Below are 21,512 nucleotides of genomic sequence, written 5' to 3'. Positions count from 1 at the left end.
TCGAACAAACATGGCAGTCGAAACTTTTCCTTGTTTTCCATCATTGTTTCCATGGTCCATTGTTGCGCCTTTGAAGAGATTCAGTCGAGTTGAGGCCGATAGAATAGTTGATTCACGTGTACATGAAAGTTTAAATTTATCGTGAATAGAACAATGGCAAACATGAAAGCAGATGAGGGTGACGTACTTTTTACCGAAGCAAATTATTTTGAGTGTTGGTGCAAATTAAGATAATTTTATTCGCTATCGTATCATATATCCTGTTATAACAGGATACGTTTTGCTGTTCGGGACGGGAGGATATCTCATGTTATCCCTAATTTCCCAAAACTCATCGTGTGGTTTTTGAATATCTTAATCCATTGTTTCTATTGGTCAAACACTTCTCTTTTTCAAATGCTACATAAAATACCAAAAATCCGTTGATTTGTTAAAATTACTTGTGGTCGGAGCTGCTAGTTCATGGGAGGTGTCAAATTTGAAAGCTTTGTGATAGAGGGTGGATATTAATATTTAAATTGTGAATCAATCCGGAGCACTTGGAACGGAAACTACTTTTTTGATGAGCCAAGTTTCAGTACTTCAAGTAATTAGTTAACGAAGTATATTATTTCAAGTTCCTTAACAATTTTGTTCAATTATTACGCCTGAATCAAATTGTTCGCTGTACGTGAACCAACCTGGGTGCATCGTTCCGATACATAACCTTCAGTGGCGAACCCATGGGTACGGTGTGGATCACTAAACGCTACTTCAAAACAAAGAAAAATAATAACAATCACGAGCACGCCGAATTGTTTTGAATAACTCAGGCCAGCTGTTTGGCCATTTAAGGAGACAAATTTTGTAAAAAGTACACCGCAATGGATAGGTAGGTCGCTACGGGAAGATACCGCACCCCAGTAACTACATCGTACACTGCTTAACTTCCAGCATGTCGTTCGACTACGATCAATACTTTTCCGAGGAAACGTTCGTCATCGACGACTTCGGCGAAATCTGCGAGGACATTGTGCGGATAGCAAGTGCGAGCAGCGCGTATCTTTACAAGGATCTGGACAGTGAGCTACGCCATGACAGCCCTCCGCCCGGAAGTTTTATCGCGTCGAACCGTTGCTTCGAGAAAGAGGTCCCATCGCTGTTCTCCGAGATGGAATACCTTACCGAGGTGTCGCCTGAAACTGACGCGGTCTTGTTCGACCAGAAACCGGCAACGAGAGCCGTAAATCCGACTGAATTTTCTTGCAAACGCCTAGAACAAACAAACTCCAAAATCGGCATCGATAGTGTTTTCGCGGAATCTTCTCCCATTCGATCAGATAGTGTGATAGAACCGGCACCAACTGTTGGCAAGCAACCGGAGAAACCTGTTAAAGACACCCCGCACGCCGGCATCATAACCGATCCGTTGGATTATCAGCGCATTCTGAACAATTACCTCCAAAAAGGACGTCGGAAACTAGAAGCCAGTTCCTACTCAAAAATGAAAGCTTCCTGCCAGGCCAAGGAAAAGATGCATACACGTTCTACCTCAGTTGTCGAAACGGTCACAAACGCATCGATAACAGGAAAGGGTCGCGGGTCATCGCTTTTAGCAACTCCGATCGGTAGTAGCAACTATTTGCCGAACCACGGTTCAACAAACAACAACACTGCCACAGTAGTGAAACGACTTGCTTTTCCATCAACCGATCTCGTTCTTCCACACACTGCCGATCCTGCCCGGCTGTCGGAAAGTGGCATCGACTGCCAGCTACCTTCCAGCCCAACGTTACACCGTGGCCTGCTTAATCGCCCCATTGCGAGTTCGATGAAGACCGCGACCCCCCGTGCGTATCGTTGCCAGGATTGTAATGTTTCTTTCCCTTCCAGCGAGCTCCTGCGTAAGCATACCTGCATCATTTCCGAACAGTACCAGTGTCATCTGTGTTTACGCGAGTTCAAAAAGCGGAAAACGTTGGACCATCACATGAAATCTCACGACAAAGTGTTCTCCACCGATGACGATTTGCGAAGATAAGTCACGGAATTAAAAGTTAACGGTGATATAAGCGGCGTTAATGATCTTGAATATTATGCTCTTCATTGATGATTGATACCGAAATGATAAAACATACCTTGCTTTTAATTGTTAAATTTTCAAAGAACCTGGACTTAAATCCTGGACTGAGTATTGTGTTATATTAGATTTCGTTCAACTTTGTCGATTTAAAACTAACTTATTAAAATTTTACTAACGAAGAGCATGATACGCATGGATTAACGCGAGTTTTAATTTGGTTTTTTGCAGTCGTTTGGTTAAATCTACTGTTCCTTTCCGTTACAACAAACAGTTGGTTTGTTTCAAAGTGTTTTATTTCATTCGTTTCGCTTATGATGCGTGTTGTTTCGGGAGTCTCTATGTTAAAATGTTTTTCGTTAAATGTCTCGTTTGTCTTGCCAATAAAATGTTCGAAGATTCATCAGGCAATGTTTTCCTCTTACAAAGTAACAGGTCTTCATCTTTTAAGCGGGCTATCAACTCTCCTCTCCTGCTGAGCAATGTTGAAAAATCCTCCCTCTTATCAGTTCTTGAAATAGGATGCTGACTCTGGGCTGACAAGAGTACTCTTTTTTACACCATTTTGTTTTGGCATGAGAACCATATGTAATCGGTCATTATAACATTCAATAATTATACATTTCAGTTACATCATCCTCTTCACTTGTGTAATTTGTTGGTTTTTCTTGAACAATCAAATCAAAATCAGCTACGTTTAACATTCCTCCACCAAGCTCTAAAACCTTCAATTTATCGATGACCGTCCTCATTTCCACTTTTACGCCGTTCTGCGTTAAATATGCATCAACTACACTGTTCGCCAAAGGTCCTAAACCGTCGATCTGCGCCAGACGACTCGTAACGAACTCTCGATAGTCTATCTCGTTTGTTGTATTTTGAAAAGGATAATGAAAGATAAGATTTTTCGTAGCTGCTGAGCCGATACAATCCATTATCTTCTTTTCAAGAACAGTTTTCAAGTTAACGGCTTCAGTATGAGAATGTTCCTGATGGTACGTGGGACAATGGGAACACCACACTCTGTTCGGAGATCTAAAGAAGAAGTTATCTGACAAACGACAAAAGATGTTAATTTTTAGTTAAATTAAAATACGACTTTCGATTACCTTTCACAATAAGCCATCGATAGTTTCTACAATATAGCTCTCCGTCATATAGAATTGAAACTTTTAGTTTCATAATTTCATTCTTGTTGATCACCATATCCTTGTTAGTAATCAGGAATTTACCATCCATGGGGACGGTAGTGTTGCAAACAAAGTGTCGATCCCAGACAGGAATTCCAAAATTGCTTGCTGTCAGGTTGTTTAGACCAACGTGAAGTTCTACTTTCAACATTTCCATAAACAAATGATCTGTAGTCCACACCATTATTCCTGATGGCTCCATAACCTGAAAGTTCACCACCCTTGTTGCGTATGTTGCCGTCGAAATAATGTTGCTGTTGATCCATTTAGACCAACTTAAAGGCAGCAAACTAAGCTCTCTGTAGCCTGGAGCTAAAATCCGAATTTTCTCTTGAGCTCTAACGGTAACCAAGAACGCAAACACAATCGTTAATCTCACAAATAACTGAACCATTGTAACCTACTCGAAGAGTTACTTCCAGTCAACTAAAAACAGCATTCACTTGCCATTCCATAAGCGCTGGATGATCGTGTCTCTTATCACTTGAACAGTGGGGAATCCCATGATGGAAAATACCATTCCAATTCCAAATCATTCAATTGTGTACAACCATGATCACTCTATTAGTTGTGCAATCAAGGACTTCACCATGGATTGGATGTTTGATTCTTTGCTTAATCTCTACTTTAAGATGCCTGAAAGCTTACAAAATCTGTAGATTGTTTTTCTTATATTTAGCGAGGGTGCAATAAAGTGCCTTAAACATGTTTATGAATGTTAATCAATCGAGGACACCTAGCATACTTTTTTTTGCCAGGAAAAATAATTATCTGTATGAGGCTGAATGCCGAAATATTGCTCAGTTTCATGAACACGAGTTTATTTTCTCTCTTAAATTCATTTACGATTTATAAAGAGAACTTTTTAGACTGCAAAATGAAAATCATGGTAAGCAAGGATACAAGTGTTTTGAGATTTTTCATGGTTTTTTCATAGACAGGCCAGTCATTTGAACAAATAATATGTTTCTTTCCTCTACAACAAACCTTTGATCGTGTTTCGTGATTTAAAGTGTTTAATTTCATATATTTTGGCCATGCTACGTATTCTTTATTAAGTGTTTCTGTAACCGGCATTAATGCAAGTTCATCTTCCGTATCTGTTCCAAAAATGATCTCTAACACATGTAGCGTTATGCTGGAACTTAACTAGGAGGACATATGAATGATAGTTGGGGTTATTTTATTTTTCATATCAATCTTCAGTCATGTACTAATCATAAATTACAGTTGTCGCGAGTATATCATCGTCGGTTGTTTCGTAACTATTGCTTTCAGTAGTTGTTGTTATTTTCACTGTACCAATTGCATGTTTGATAGTTGTATGAAGCAACATTATCTGTTGTTCTTTCTACTGTTCCTATTGCGTTTTGAGTAGTTGTACCAAGCAGCTTAGCTTCAGTTATTTTTTGTACTGTTTCAGTGTTATCTTGCGACTTACCTCCAGTTGTTTTCTCCACTTTTTCTTTTGCGTTTTGGATAGTTGACGATACTTCGAATACACCGTCTTAATCGAGTACCTCGAATACTCCTTTCCCGTGCTCAACCACTCTACATTTATCAGCAACTGTCTTCATTTTTGCTACTACACCATTTTGTACCACATACGTACCCACGACGTTATTCACCAATGACCTGAGGTCGTTTATGTTAAACAGGCGGGATTCAACAAATATTCTGTGATCCGTCACATACATTGTGGCATTCGGAATCGGAAAGAAGAGATACTCCGTCGGTTGTGATGCGATACAAGCTTTGATGTTATTTTCCAAAACGGTTAGGTTCTTTGCTGCACCGATTATATCACCTAGATACAGCAAGAAAACACTCATCAATACTAATTGGAAATATTTTACTATATCATGCAATAATTACCTGGATTCCATTTAAATAGGCTATTGCTGTAATACAGTTCGCCTTCCTTACGAACTGCAGGTCTGCACTGAATGGATTCATAATGTTTTCTCACCAAATCGTGTTTAATGATCTTTAACATTCCATTCTGAAGTGTGGTACTATTTTCGTCAAATATAGGCTCCCATACAACCCTATTATAAATGTGGTGACTGAGACGGTCACATTGTATTCTCAACATATCTATCGATGAAATGTCGCTGGTCCACACCTGGATTCCAGATGGTTCCAGAATCTGTATATTCACCGTTATTTTCTCAGGAAATAACCAACCCCATACAATAGGAAGCTTATAAATATCGGCTTCAATGGTGCCTAACAACGCACAAATAATCGCAAACACTGCTAGTGATCGTTTCATTTTAACTTTCTCGATGCACAGCTTCCAATCAACTAAAAACCATAAGCGCGTTTCTTGGCAGATCGATGAAAAATCTTCACTCTTATCAGTTTTCGTTGGGGAATTCACACAACGAAGAAATCATGTCAGTTCCACATACGTCATAAAGAATTGTAAAGATGTTATATTTGGTATTCAAGGTCAAAGTTCAAATTCAAAATTTTACAATTTGATAAAAATACATACCGACAGGCAATAAGAGCCCCCGTGCATGCGGTAGCTCTTATGAAAGATCATTTCAAGCATTAGCTCCTGATGCAGGAGTTGCTGCATGCTGAAGGCAAAATACGAAATAGGAGATGCTTGAGGAGGAGAGTATTTTATTTAGCATCTTCTTAAAATGATTAAACAGCATTTTAAATTGTATCGAACTCCATACAATTATTTGCTTTGTTCAGTTGCTTCGTTTACATTTTGTGTTTTTGCTAATTCTTGAAGACCCTTTGAGTCTGCATCCAGTACCTCGAACTCTATTTTCCCATACTCAAGAACTGTACATTTATCAGCAACTGTCTTCATTTTTGCAACTACACCATGCTGCTCCACATACGTATCAACGACGTTATTCACCAATGACCTCAGGTCATTTACGTTAAACAGACGACTTTCAACGAACATTTTGTGATCCCTCACATAAGCTGTGGCATTTGCAATCGGAAAGAAGAGATACTCCGTCGGTTGTGATGCGATACAAGCTTTGATGTTGTTTTCCAAAACGGAAGAATTGCTCCTTTGCTCATGACATATGAAACAATCACCTAGAAAACATAATTTAACTTTAAACTGACTCGAAATAGTTCAGAAATTATACACAAATTACCTATATTCCATATCAATAGGAAATTGCTGTAAAACATCTTGCCTTGCAGACGAATTGAAGCTCTGCATTCAATTGTTTCATTCTGTTTTATCACCAAATCGTGGTTAATTATCCTAAACTCTCCATTCTCACGGACGGTGGTGTTTTCAAAAAATAATGGATCCCATATAACCTTAGTTTGGCTGGTGTAGTTCTGTCGGTAGCATTCTATTTTCAACATATCTATCGATGAATTATCGTTGGTCCACACCTCGATGCCTGATGGCTTCAGAATATACATATTAGTCATTATTGTTTCCAGCTTATAACGCTCGTTTATAGTTTTAGATATGAACGAAGGTATAAAACTATGATTCCACGATCCTGGTACGGAAATAGGAAGCTCATAAACAGCAGCTTCAATTGTGGCTGCAAATGCACAAAAAATCACAAACACCCCACACAACACATATGCATGTAAATCGAATATCAACTTGAAATAATCGTACTTCTATGCAATATGATTGAATCGTAAATGATGCAAAAATAATGCCTATACGTACAAAAGTGGAGGCGCTAACCGTACATTGTTCAAAATGTATATGTTTAGTCGTATATTTTCTAAGTCAGCATCATATACGACTTACGATATACATCAGCCGGACATTGCTCGTTTATCTATACGTATGCATAAAGAAAATCGTATTACATTCTTAATCGGCATCATATGGAACAAAGATTATACATTGCTCGTACATTGTCTATGCTTACTGCGATTCCGATTCGAAAAATACTAATATGTGATTCAATTTCTTCAATTTAATACGACTTCGTGTTGTGTGGGACCGCTAGCGATCGTTTCATGGTAACCTTCTCTAGTCACAGCTTCTAATCAACTAAAAACATCATCCACGTTGCCTGCCAGAACTCTGAAAACTCTTTTTTCTTATCAGCTTTATTTTTGGCGAAGAATCCACACAAAAGTCTTACCATTCCAGTTCCATATCAGATTCAAGCCATTGATCAAGATCAATGCTGAAGATTGAATATTTCAGTTTCAAGCAATATTGATTTTGTAAAATTATATTTTTACCTACTCGGTTCGAGTAGGTTAAGTGCTAACTTTTAATTGAAGCAATTTGTTTAAATTATAAAAAATATTGAGTAATCGTCCCTTGCCTTGAAAAATTGAATCTGTAGTCTTGCTTAAGATCGTTGATGCGATCAATAGTCGCTTTCATACTCTTTTCTTCTGCGTACAAATGTTCAATGCTCATGTTCGTTGACGAGGCGTTAAATCATACCTATGAATCGTTAACAATCTCATAATTCACTCCACTTCACTTCCAATCCGCTAAGGATGCTATCAGCACCTCCTGACCGGCTGTGGTGAAACATTATCTCACTTCTCGGAAAGGAATTGTGGTGCTGGAATGACGTAATGCTCAAGACGAATAATTAATAAGAGTTGAAATCATTTTATTTTTCAGTTTCAATTTTAAGTTTCCTAATTTTATACAACTCGTGCTAAAGATTCATTGAGACAGATACTTCTGTTGTATCGTAACTACTAATTTCAGTTGTGTTACTCTTGTCTATTGTTTCGCTTGCATTTTGTGTAGTTAATGCTTCTTGAATACTCGTCGTGTCTGCATCCAAAACTTCGAACTCTATTTTCCCCAGTTCAAGAACCGTACATTTATTTCTAACTGTCTCCATTTTTGCTACTACACCATGCTGCACTATATACGTAGCGACCACGTTATTCACCAATGACCTCAGGCCATCAGTCTTCCACAAACGGCTTTCAACGAACATTCTGTGATCCGACACATAAGTTGTGGCATTTGCAATGGGAAAGAAGAGATACTCCGTCGGTTGCGATGCAATGCAAGCCAGAATTATATTTTCAAATTCGATAGATTTTCTCCTTTGTTCGCGCCATATGAAACACTCATCTAGGAAATAGTAGAATGATTATAAATAAATTAGAACACTGCACAAAATCATAGAAAACTCACTCATATTCCAGATCCTGTGAAATCTTGTCCCACTGTAAAACAGAACGTCTCCCTGACGAACTGAAGCGCTGCAAAAAATGGTTTCATTCATTTTTATCGCCAAATCGGGGTTCTTGATCATGAACTTTCCATTCTCATGGACGGTGGTATTTGAATAAAAGATTTCCTTGGTGTGATTCGATATGTGACCGACACATTGTATTCTCAACATATCTATGGTTGTAGCATCGCTGGTCCATACCTCGATTCCAGATGGTTCGAAAATCTTTATATTAACTTTTACTGTCTCTCGATTGAGCCTTTTGTTAAAGAAGTTAGATAAGAACGAGGGCACAAAACTAGGATTCCACGATCCTGGTACTGAAATAGCAAGCTCATAAACATCAGCTTCACCGGTGGCAAACAACGTACACAGAAGCACTACAAACATCGTTAGTGATCGTTGCATTGTCAACTTTCTTGAGGCTCCGCTTTGGGTCGACTAATGTGCGCGTTTCCTACCAGAACGCTGAACATGTTTTCTCTTATCAGTTGGCATGTAGTTCATCACAGTCCATAATCATCTTTTCCAGGTTAATCATCAAACAGGCACATAGGACTCGCCGGTCTAAAGATGAAATCTTCTGTACAGTTATAAAATATATAAATATTTTTGAAAATTCGCAATTTACTCATCCATTTCCTTTACTCGATAAGCACAACCGCAAGTCCAGTGAATATGTATGTGCCATGCTTAAAGTTAATAAGTTGAAACGGGGTTTCGGTAAAGACATTTAAAAAGTAGGACAATAAATAGATAATGTGGGGAAAATTTACCTTAATTGTGAGTAAATTGTTTGTAATTTTTATTTTTAACCAACCATGATGATAATGACATTTTACGCTATTTGAAACAATCCTCCTGCTTTTATTCCTACGGTTATTTTTACGATTTAAATTACTCAAGTTTCTTGAAGAATTGCATCAAAATCAACGACATCCAGCGTTCCCCTACCAAGCTCAAGTACTTTCAACTTATCAAGAACAGATTTCATTTTTACTCCTACTCCATCATGCGCTAAATACGTCGTAACTACGTTGTTCACCAATGGCCTCAGGCCTTCAATTTGCCACAGGCGATACTGAACGAACTGTAGGGTATTAGCCACATAGCTCGTAGCATTTGCCAGTGGAAAGAAAAGATGCTCCGACGCGTGCGAACCAACACAATTTAGGATCTTGTTTTCCAGCATAGTCTTCAATCGGGCAGTTTCTACTTCAATCGCCTTCTGACTATCCATCAAACACTCGGAGTAGCATACATTGTCCTTGGGTCGGTAAAACAAGTGATCTGAAACACAAAGATTGGTTTAAACGACCGTAGAAAACTGCCCATATACAACGCTTACCTGTTACCATCATCCTGTGGTAGTTACTGTGGGATAGTATACCCTTGTGTAGCACGGAAAATCTGTACCGAATGATTTCATCTTTTTTGATCGTCAAATCATGATCGAAAATCATAAATTTTCCATCCATGGGTACGGATGTATTTACAATTAACTGACGGTCCCAGATAGGCTCGTGATGAGTGTGGTTAGGCTGACCGACGTGAAGTTCGATTCCGAACATTTCAATCAGTGAACTGTCTCTAGTCCACACCATTATTCCTGATGGTTCACGAATCTGCACGTGCACCGTGAACTGTTTCATAAATACCAAATAACCAGGTAGATGAACTTCCTCTTGGGCTCGAGTTAAGGCACAAAATATTATAAACAAAGCTGTAAACCGCTCCATTGCGTGACCTTTGTAAGGCACAGCTTCCAATCAACTAAACATTCTATCAGCTTTCTTCCCCCTGAACGGCAACAGCAAACGATCTTCGTACTTATCAGTTCCTTGCAGTGAAAGTTGTTGATAGTAACTGCAAGGAGATAGCTTTATTTGCTAAAGCAAATATTCGGTGTGAACAGTTCAAACGAGATGCTAACATAACTCAGCATAGCGCATAGCTTATTTGTTACGATAGCATAGCTTTATTGTTACGATCAACTGATTTTTTTAAATTTCATGGAATTACAATAGAGACGGATGTAAACATTGAATCCTCTAGCATAAACACGAAGTGTACGCCATGACACTTGACTCTGCCTATAGGGGTGGGAAAACCCACTTTGAGGAACGTCTAAGAAACTAGTTCCTTTGACCATATTAAACTGACTCACAACAAGTCATTTGATTTACGTATGTATCAGTTTTTAAAGCAGATTTACGCAATACAGCAAGTGATTTAAAAATTTGAAGCATTAGAAAAGTAATCCAAAGGCTGAAAAACAATTCCTTTTTACTTTTTTGAAAACAGTTTTCATTAAATCTGACCGTAGCTAGGTTCACCGTTCCAGCATTGTACTCATGCCTACTCCCATGTTGAACACCCATCACTAAGTTGAAAGTGCAGTCGACGGATTCGGCTGGTTTGCGTGAAAAAGTAGTGAAGCATTTATTCAGAATTTGCACGCGCCAGCAGTTACCAAAAGGTGATAAAAAGCCATTCGTAAGCTCGAAGATTGTGCGGTAGTGGAGTTTTATAAGGTGCGTGCCCCAAAAGCACTCGAAAAGCATCACCAATCGGGTCGAGATTTTCACACATATCTTCTTCCTCTTTTTTTTTGCAACATCTTCGACATCCACCTCGCTGCTGTCATCGCAGTTACCCAGTTGGTAGACCTAGAAAAAGCAGAAACAGAACGAATAAAACATGGCTGCCAGTGCAAGCGGTGATAAAGCAGCGGATGATTCACTTTATCCGATTGCTGTTTTGATCGATGAGTTGAAGAATGAGGATATTCAGGTAGGTTTGCTTCCGTCCCGGCAAGGCGAAGGTGCGTGCTGTGCTGTATGTGGTGCGTACGCTTTCCGTTTGCGACTCGCGTTACCCATGTTGGCTTCCGTCCAGAACCGCTCGGAAGCGCGCACCGGGTAGCGTTCCGACCGGATCAAGGATTGCCGCGGCCTGTCCGTGGCACGGTGTTATTGACGGTGGTGGCGATAACACTCATCCGCAATCGTTACGCAAATGGGTCGCACCTTTCCTTCGACACCCAACGCAAGACCGGATATGTTTATCGATTTGACGGGGCCGTATGTTGAACCTTTGGTTTTCTTTTTCTTTCTATTTCCCCGCCCCGGCTGTCTATTTTTAGCTACGCCTGAATTCGATCAAGAAACTATCGACCATCGCGCTAGCTCTGGGCGAGGAGCGCACCCGTACCGAGCTGCTTCCGTTCCTGACCGAGTCCATCTACGACGAAGATGAGGTCCTGCTGGCGTTGGCCGAACAGCTGGGAAACTTCATCCCACTGGTGGGCGGTCCCGAGTACGCGATGTATCTCATTCCGCCGCTCGAATCGCTGGCCACCGTCGAGGAGACGGTCGTGCGGGAGAAAGCGGTCGAATCGTTGCGTACCGTAGCCGGACAGCACAGTGCGCAGGATTTGGAGGTACACCTTGTACCGACGCTCCAGCGTCTGGTGTCAGGCGACTGGTTCACATCCCGCACGTCCGCCTGCGGTCTGTTCTCGGTGTGCTATCCGCGGGTGTCGGCGGCCGTGAAGGCGGAGCTGCGAAACAACTTCCGCACCCTCTGCCAGGACGAGACGCCGATGGTGCGTCGGGCCGCCGCTGGCAAGCTCGGCGAGTTCGCCAAGGTCGTTGAGATCGAGTACCTCAAGTCGGATCTGATCACCATGTTCGTGCAGATGGCTCAGGATGAGCAGGATTCCGTACGTCTGCTGGCCGTGGAAGCTTGCGTCAGCATCGCCCAGCTGCTCCCACAGGACGAGGTTGAACTGGTAAGCATTTAAATCCTCCTGTTTAGGTACAGCTGATCTTTAGGGTCTTACCTTTTTCTTTTCTCTAAACACGCCATGAAAATTAAAATGGTCTCTACATTTAGTGTCTTGCATGACTAACCGGATATTCTTAGGGTGTGAGTAATAAAAGACACTAAATGTAAAGTTGTGTTGCATGAAACTATAGAACTTTTCGTGCATCATAAAAAGAAATAACGAAGAATAGTGCTATCAAGACTTTCACATTCCCTCACATTAGATAAACTGGTTTTTTATAGATTTCCAATGTCATTTTGTTACTTCAGTATTTATTTCCATTAGTTGTCGTGAAACGATTGCTTTCATTTCGAGTCTTCTACAAACGATCCTCGCACGTCCAGATCGTCGATGGCCGTTAGCTTATCGTAGTCCAAAATATCGCCATCCTGTTGGGCAAGCTCCAAAATCTTCAGTTTATCGATTATCGTGTTCACCTTAAACACGATCCCGTCCGTGTCGTCCTCGGCCGTAAGAACCGAACCGGCCAGCGGTTTCAGTGCGCTCTTCTTGGCAAAGTAGTCGCGCACAAACTGCTTGAGGTCACTGGTTGGTCCATCGGCGCGATCGACCTGCAGGAAGAGATACTTGGACATGGTCCCTTCTGCGCACTTTTGCGAGACACGCTCGAGAATGCGTCCGAGCAGCGCTATTTCCGCCTGCGGTTCGTCCACCACCTGGCGTGCGGTGTCCGCTGTTGGTGGCGCCGGTGTTGACACGGCCCCCGTCGGACAGGCGCATTTTCCCTTCGGCTTAATTAGATAGTCTGCGTGAGGGAAAACGAACATGCTTTAACCTTCGACGCTTTCACTTTTGGACAAATGTCCGCCCGTGCCTTACCGTCGACAATGAGCTTCCTCGGTTTGTGGCGTTGCACCGTCTTGCCATTGTCCGTGATGATCACGTACTCCAGTATGTCGCCACTCTTGACGATCACGTTGTCGTCCTGCAAGAAGAACTTGCCGTGCTTGACCTCGGTCGTGTTGGCACACACGTTGCACACCAACGGTTGATTTTTCCGTCCCGTGACCGGGTTGATGTACAGCTGCACACCGAACCCTTTCATTTCGGGCTTTTGGGCCGTCCACAGGCGGAGTCCTTGCGGATCAAGAACCTCGAACTGAACTTTACACACTTCATGGCCTTTGTTTTTGTTGCTTCGGAACCAGTCCAAAAATCCGGCATCAGCTACACTAACGGCAACGATTACCAGAAAGAGAACCGACGATGGTACACTGAAATGCTTCATCTTAAGACAACCGTTTGTGAACGAGGATTGACGAAGAACTAATCGAGCACACAAGCCTTGGAATAGGATCCACCCGATGAGGGTATGCTTCTATGTTGGTTGTTTGGTGTCTATGAGGGTTCTTATCGCTCGTTCACGGAAGGTTATCAACGGATCCGGCGCAAACAGGTCCCGGCTACGAAGACAACGGCTTATCCCTCCGTACCAAGCGAGTAAACGGATACGAATGAACGATGCTGTCGCGTTCCGCGATCTTGCTATGGTCATATATGGAACATGGACAGCATTCTCTCCCTCTCCAGTTACTCTTTCTCTTTCATTCTACGTTCCGTGGCTAACGCTACGATCACCTTCTGAGGTAGTTATACTCTCGCGATCGTAATTGGCCTCAGAAACCACTGGTGGGGTAAGACGAAACTCTACCACCCCTCCTTTGGCAGGGGATTTCCCAAGACGCGCGTCGGTGGATTTGTGTTGAAAATATGCACTTCCTTTCGTTACTACCTGGTGGAGTATTTTTGTTTTGTTTTATCTTTTCTTTTCCCCCCGCTCCTAGCACGACTGGATTTATTGAACTCGAGCTTAACCTTGACAATGCGAATAACATTAGTCTCTTCTTAGCCGGGATGCGTAAATGAGGACATAATCTTTAGGTCTAGACGACGAAACAGTCAACCGAAGGAGGAAGAGTCAATAAAACCGACAAAACAGATCGTGGACGGATAGGGATGAAATAAATTTGTTCGAACAAGCGCAGATGCGATTTTGTGGGGAACCATTTCCGTTTCATTTGTGACCTTTTCCGTCATGAGGGGTGTTTGTTAGCATTCGAAAAGATACGCAATCTGCAAATACTTTATTATTATATATATATATATATATATTTTAGAATCAGATTTGTTTGTATATTTAGAATTTTTACAGTTGGCTCCGTATTTTTTGTCTTTACTTTGGGCTGGAAAACATTTATCCCATTGATATTTTAGATGTTCATGTTCCGCTGCTCTGAAAAGTGGCAAACAATTTCACTCGTAGATATACAATCGCCATTTGCATATTCATATCTAAAGGGGCTTCTCATTTATACCAGAAATATGGATGTTTATAGAGCGGATATATGATAGATAGGGTTGGACATTCTATTCACCGTTCGAATGACGTGTTATTGCTTTGTATCTCACGCAACGATGCGTTTTACGCGTGTACGAAACGAACCATAACCATTGGAATTCCCACGACGGTGACTACTCATGGGAATGGGATATTAATTAATGGAGGTCCGCGTATTGTTTTTAATCCGATTATTTGTGTTTGCTTTGTTGTTGTTGTTTTTTCCAGAATGTAATGCCAACACTGCGTCAATGTGTTAACGACAACTCCTGGCGTGTGCGATACATGGTGGCGGAAAAGCTGACCGATCTGCAGAAGGCCGTCGGGCAGGAGATCACCAAAAACGACCTGGTTTCGGCATTCCAGTTCCTGCTGAAGGACAGCGAGGCGGAGGTGCGCGCTTCTGCCGCCACGAAGGTGACAGAGTTCTGCTCGAACCTCGACAAGGCTTGCCAGGAGCAGATCATCATGACCTCGATTCTGCCGTGCGTGAAGGAGCTGGTGGCCGACCCGAACCAGCACGTCAAGTCGGCACTGGCGTCGGTCATCATGGGTCTCAGTCCGATCGTGGGCCGTAATAACACGATCGAACACCTGTTGCCCCTGTTCCTGGTGCAGCTGAAGGACGAGTGGCCCGAGGTGCGCCTCAACATTATCTCAACGCTGGACTGCATCAACGACGTGATCGGCATCCAGCAGCTGTCCCAGTCGCTGCTTCCGGCCATCGTCGAGCTGGCCGAGGACACCAAGTGGCGCGTGCGTCTGGCCATCATCGAGTACATGCCGTTGCTGGCCGGACAGCTCGGGCAGGAGTTCTTCAATCAGAAGCTGCGCGACCTGTGCTTCAACTGGCTGAACGACCATGTGTACGCGATCCGCGAGGCGGCCACACTCAACATGAAGAAGATCGTGCAAACGTTCGGCACACAGTGGGCCGAAACGAACATCATCAATCAGATTTTGGTCATGGTTAAAAACAGCAACTATCTGCACCGTAAGTGTTTTTCTAGGGAGAATGAAAAAAGCGGTGTTCTCATGACCAAATTTAATTCATATCGTTCGTAAAACCCTTGCATCACCCAGGAATGACCTGCTTGTTCTGTATCAACGCGCTCGCCGACGTTTGTGGCGCGGACATCATCGAGCGGCTGTTCCTTCCGACCATCAAAGTATTATCGACCGATCCGGTAGCGAACGTGCGCTTCAACGTGGCCAAAACGCTACAGAAGCTGTCGCCATTCCTCGACCAGGCCGCCATCGACGAGCACGTGAAGCCGATCCTGGAGAAGCTGAACACCGACACCGATGTGGACGTTAAATACTTTGCCTCGGAAGCGATGGTCGGCATTGCCGGTACGTATGCTTTAAAAAACGTTCCCACACATTCCCGAGCGCATTACTAATTTTCTTTCTCTTCCATTTCAGCAGCCTAAATCAACACATTTGATGCGAGAGTGAAGTGAAGACAGGGAGAAACAGAGTGGGAACGGGGAGGGGGAAATATCTACATGGCAGTTGAGATAATTTAAGAAGGAGGGCATGGCTAAGATGAATTTTGCCCAAGTAGATCAAACACACATCATTTGCGTAAAGAAGGGCAGACTTTTTCAATGGCAAGAATTAGCGCAACTTGTTTTTCCTTTCAAAACAGATGTCTACTTCCAAGAAGAAATAGAACGAAATGAATGGGGTCTTTGCGTCAACGTGTACGAGCACAAGAAGTATCCTTGATAAGGACGATAGAGAGACGATGGTCGAAGGAGGAAGACATAATGTTGTTGTCGTTGTTTGGAAGCAGCACTTTTTCTCGGCTGCAAATGCCATTTCCGTTTCAGTTTGGTTGACCTCTTAGTAGCTTTCGTGTGGAAAACCATCCGGGAAAAGGTAGTATAGTGCTTGGTGAAAGCAATTAGCATGAACGTATTAGCTTGGAAGGGTCACGGAAAAGGGGGGCGCATTTGCTCGCACACTCACACACAATACACAACAGCATACAAATCACCATATAGGGGATGGATGATGGGTTTCCCTTCAATTACATTTTTCCTCCTTCACGCAACTTTCTCTTTTCGATTCCGAGGGAAATGGGTTTTGTAATTTGTTGTAGAAGCGAAAACCGCCATTGCTACTTACACTTGGTTTTGTTGGCGGTTAGTTTTTTTCCATTTTAAAATTGTAAAAGATTCTTGCTCTAGGATCTTGTTTTGTTAGACATCGCACGAAGTTCGCAAAACCCCTTAGTTATTGGGTGGAATGGAACAGCTAAATTCGTACACACGAACAAAGAATCTACTGTGAGCTGAACTGAAGGATTATCGTTTTTTTCGTGCATAATTTTCCTGTGTCTTCTGTTGGAAGAGTAGGAAAGTGGAAAACAATTCAGTAGAGGCGATTAAAGAAGGGAGCGAAGTTACAGCGCAGTGTGCATTACAGTGAAAGAGTTGTTCTTCTGATATTCGAAAATAACTGCTTACTACTTCTTCTTTAATACTTTAGTTTAACCTATGACTACAAATAAATATTAATAATTATAAATATATACATATAAAACATATTGTGGTAGAGGGGTGTGCTAAGAGAGAACAAAGTTGAACCCGAGCAAAGCACATTCATACACAACAAAAACACACTAGAACACTCACATCGTCGTGTATCTGGAGAGGAAAAATCTAGGAATAAAGTAAATAAGAAACACACGGCTTGTGTTTTTCGAATGTAACGCGGAAAGTGTGTGTGTGTGCGTGTACGTGGCCATCTTCGAGCTTAATCCTTCATCCATTGCGGCCGTCTATATGCGGTGGCTTCCGTCGATATCTACCGCTAAGAACCTCGAGTTTAACCCTAGATTAACCGTTTAATTCCGCTCCGTTTAATCCGAAAGGGGTTTTGGCCAGGCTCGCCGTTCACCGGCCGTTGCAGGTGCTCTCTTCGTTTGAGTATGCTTTTCCTTTTGGCTGCTTGTCTCTTACGATCTTGCGAATGCCGGTAAGGTGACATGCGTCATTCCTCAAGACGCAAACGGAGACGGTATTTGCCCATTCATTCCTAAGAGATAAATCGTCCGGTGTGTGCGTGTAGCCGAAAGTCAGCTGTTGAGATTACATTGGATACCGCCCGAAAGGGGGTTGCGCTACCCCTATTTTACACCGGCGCAACGGGTATGTGTAAGTATGTGTTTTTCTAATTTTGAATCTCCCTTCCAATCCCACCACTCATCTCTACTTTTTCAGCTTTACCCCATTCGCCAACCCCTGAGCACGGGGATCAAAGTTCGATCGTGTTGAATGATCGTACGTACGAAAGACGCGAGTCTAGCGAATTACAAATCTGCTGTGTTCCTCCGTTTGTGGTGGATGTGTTTCTTCCCGTATCAAAACTCGTGTCTGAATTCTGCGATCGACTAGTTTTTGTGTCCAATTCCAGGGCCCGCGGTTGGTTTGGTGCCAGAGTAGTAGTCAGCGCTGATAACAGACGTCCGCCGAATCGCGCGGGGTCCATTGTTGCGATTCATCGTCCGCTGAATGGCGAAACGCGACGGTTCGTGGTGATGGTGGTCATTTCCACTGACAGTGAAACAGTTGGTTGATACGCAACGGGAACGATCGCACTCGGTGGTGTGGCGCCCCCCAGTAAGTAGTACAGTCAAGTGAACAAAGTGGGTTGTGTCCATCCAGTTTGTCCGAAAAACGCGCCGAAGCCGGTCAACATGAACAAGGTACTGGTGGTTATTACCGGGCTGGTGATAGCGGTTGGTAAGTGATAGATTTTTATATGACCTGTGAACCTTTGGTAATGGTGTTTCAGTTGATATGTAATTTTTGCTAGAATGTTTTCTGGTACGAAAACCAGACGATTTTCAATCTATAGGGTAACATACAAAAGCCATAGAATTTACGATTTGTTTTAAACGTTCACTGTTTAAAATAAAAACATTCACGTTAACGTTTTTAGTAGAATACGTTGAGTGAATTCTTATTTTCAATCGCACCATGTTATTACGACCGTAACAGACGTTCTTTAATGATCCACCTAAAATGTGTTCAATCGTCAAGGATCATTACGCTAATCTCTTACTTTAATGGATATATTATGGTAATCAATTTTGACTACAACCATGCTGATTGATGTACATGATAGGAAAAATGCAGGGAGAAAAAATTACAATATGTTTTCCCATTCTCTGCTAAAAAAATCTTTTTTTATTTACTATAAAGACTTTGCGTTTGAAGAGCGAGTTATGTCTCTTAAAAGGTCTTCGTTTGGAAGGCAATGTTTGTACTCTATCAATATTTATCGCTTACGTAATGCTATGCTATCGGTTTGCTATCTTTATGGAGCAGGTGATATTCAATTCAAGGGCTTCAATTCTCCAAACTTTAAAGTTGGATTTTGGTTTCCTTTTTTTTTGCATTTTAAAATTTATTTTAGTTTGCAACACTTATATTTCTTTTATTTTATACTGTTTAACCCTTTAAAAAATTGGTGTGCTTATTGTATCTCTTATTTCTCTAATCGTACTTTTCAATTATACTTGTGAGTGGAAATCCTTTAGCTTTTTCCTATTGTTTTTTTTTCATTCAACCGACATTTGCGTTCTCGAATGTCTACTACAATGTTAACCTACATATCTTTCTGTTAACTGCAATTGTACTCGCCTAAGTCACTGGTGTAGTATAAAGTTTTGAAAGTTTATTTTAGTTCTTGGAACATCCACCAACAGTATGAACGAATAGAAAAAGAATTCGTTTTTTGGGAGAGATTTTCGATACAAAAACGATATCGTGAAACTTTTCTTACCAGCTTTCCTCACTTTTAAATTGTTTTAAAACTTTGAATCCCCTGCCTTGCCCATCGTTGCCAACCCCTGGTGCAATACGTTACAAATGCAACGTCCTAAGACGCCGCGGTGTAACGGACGTTACGCTGCAACATCGCGTTTACACGACGATCGCGATCTTCGCGGCTGCCTGGAAGTTTCATTCACGATCACGTTTCAGTCGACCGTCGGACTTTAAACTCTTTGCGCCCGTTGTGTGTGCGTGAATTCAATTCGTTTCGCGTCGTATAGAACACATTGAACACTCCGGTTGGTTACCGTTTTTCTAATTAGCTTGGTGCAAATTTACATGCAAATGTGCACCCCTTCGGTGTCGTGAGCAATTAGAAACAGCGGAGTCATTAAGGAAGGAGTGTTTGTCCCGTCTTGAGGCTTGATCGAATGAAGTGTTTGGTGGGATTTCAATCCGAAGTGCAGAATTGACGAATTATATTCAAATCGACGTCCGTTAATCCTTACTTATTTATTAAACAACGTGTTAAGCTCGCTCTCAACATTGTGTGGAAGAAAAAAACATTGTGTTATATTGTGATCGATTTCAAAAGCGATAACAGCGTGTGATAAATATTATGAAAATGGGAAAGCGTGAATTTATCACTGACCTTACGATTCGTTTTGCTGATTCGATCGCCCAATTTCGCTGATGCAGAACGTTCTGCGTATGCTACATTACATTTTTATGGTTTTACGTTTTTGGTTTAGCTTTCCAAAAGATACCCATTTTAAATGCTTTATTTGAAATCCAATTATCATCTGACCTAGAGGGCCAGTATGTAGAATTTTGCGTGAATCACTAGAAATAGATAACTTTGGGCGTAGGCATTTGTTTACTCGTCGAGTCGTTATTTGAGTGTGAAATTATAAAGCCCTTAAGTAAGCACATTATTACTTCTGCTGCTTGTTGTTGACACGGCATTGCCATTTGAAAGGCACAGTTGTTGATAACCTTACTACCAGCGTATTTGGGTGTTGGCCGCTTGTTGCGCCATCCGATGTCTAAATTGTTAGCTTGACTTATTTACTTTCCCACTGGTATTTCGTGTGACGCTCCTATTGATTTGCTACCGTAAACATGATCAATAGTTACACTGCAACCGTTCGGCAAACGTTTGCTCTCTGCGTGTGAATTTTGTATATTCTACAACTTAATTTTGGGTAGGCTTTTCCATTTTCTGTACCAATAACCGCGACGTTTGGCATATGTTGCAAAACTTCTTCTGTTTCGCAGGCTTACTGCCCCTTCCGACAGAACTGCCACTAACTGGTTCTGGTAGTAAAAAGTAGGCATTTCATCTAAACGGAGGCACGAAAGCTTAGGCCTCCTTGCGTGCGCTCCCAAGAAGCGGGGGAAAAGTATAAAAGTAAACCTAGTGTAGATGAAAAAAGGTGGGTAATTCAACCATCTAACGAACACGCGGCCAAACGGCCTCCGACGAAACCGGCCAATGCGGTTGGACTTCCAAGACATCCGTCAGCGGTTGGACCCGGTTTTTTTGATGTTGTTGTTGGTTTGTCTTCTTCTGCTTCTACAACCAACGGTTGGGCCGTTTCGTTGGTGCGTTAGCCAACCCGTTTGACCATGGCGAACCGTTCCGAGGAAGCTTCTGGTAAGGGCCTGAAAACAAGAACCTGGGCCCCGGGGGTGTGGAAATTTCGAAAGTCGCACAAATCGCCTATTGAACCTCTGCCAATTTTGCACGTGTTGATCGGCGCTCGTCAGACGCTTCGATCGCTTATGGACAGGAATGCCGTAGAGCCGCTCCGAACTGTCGAGACGAGCCATTCCGATGATAGACCGGTCAGCCAGCCTAGCCTTTCCGATCCCCGGGTGCAGACTAATGACCCGTTCACGCTCTCATTAAGGAAGCAGGGCACGGTTTTTAATTTGGAGTGTGCCTTAATCTTCCATCGGTTTTGGCTAGCGAGCGAAAACTAAATCTCCTATATCCTAGGAATACTGCATTAAAATGTATCACGTATAGTTTACCGTTTGGAATACCACAAACGTACCGAAATTAAGCATAATGTTTTTTTCCAACAAGCGAATGGATCAAGGATCACGGA

General features: G+C 42.1%; 3 protein-coding genes across 4 annotated transcripts; 2 read left to right on the top strand and 1 right to left on the bottom strand.

Annotated features, from left to right (window-relative positions):
- The first annotated feature begins 776 nt into the window (after positions 1–776).
- On the top strand, positions 777–2,491 carry LOC131263089 (uncharacterized). The gene is made up of 2 exons (XM_058265237.1): positions 777–871; positions 934–2,491. Exons 1-2 carry the CDS (start codon positions 864–866, stop codon positions 2,018–2,020), a joined length of 1,095 nt encoding a protein of 364 aa, XP_058121220.1. The 5' UTR covers positions 777–863; the 3' UTR covers positions 2,021–2,491.
- Positions 2,492–9,232: 6,741 nt separating this feature from the next.
- Positions 9,233–10,162, bottom strand: LOC131262436 (uncharacterized). The gene is made up of 2 exons (XM_058264438.1): positions 9,772–10,162; positions 9,233–9,713 (listed from the first exon to the last, which is right to left on the bottom strand). Exons 1-2 carry the CDS (start codon positions 10,160–10,162, stop codon positions 9,325–9,327), a joined length of 780 nt encoding a protein of 259 aa, XP_058120421.1. The 3' UTR covers positions 9,233–9,324.
- A 660-nt stretch (positions 10,163–10,822) lies between these two features.
- Positions 10,823–17,329, top strand: LOC131263142 (serine/threonine-protein phosphatase PP2A 65 kDa regulatory subunit). Of its 2 annotated transcripts, none has more exons than XM_058265297.1 (6): positions 10,823–10,957; positions 11,076–11,216; positions 11,569–12,216; positions 14,840–15,605; positions 15,695–15,964; positions 16,040–17,329. In XM_058265297.1, exons 2-6 carry the CDS (start codon positions 11,124–11,126, stop codon positions 16,042–16,044), a joined length of 1,782 nt encoding a protein of 593 aa, XP_058121280.1. In that variant the 5' UTR covers positions 10,823–10,957; positions 11,076–11,123; the 3' UTR covers positions 16,045–17,329. The 2 variants fall into 2 exon arrangements, with proteins under 2 accessions (XP_058121280.1, XP_058121279.1); XM_058265296.1 differs by having other exon boundaries at positions 16,037–17,329.
- Positions 17,330–21,512: the final 4,183 nt, after the last annotated feature.

Source organism: Anopheles coustani, chromosome 2, assembly GCF_943734705.1.
Source record: "Anopheles coustani chromosome 2, idAnoCousDA_361_x.2, whole genome shotgun sequence".
Taxonomy (NCBI): Eukaryota; Metazoa; Arthropoda; class Insecta; order Diptera; family Culicidae; genus Anopheles; species Anopheles coustani.
This window is presented reverse-complemented; position numbering and strand designations above follow the sequence as displayed.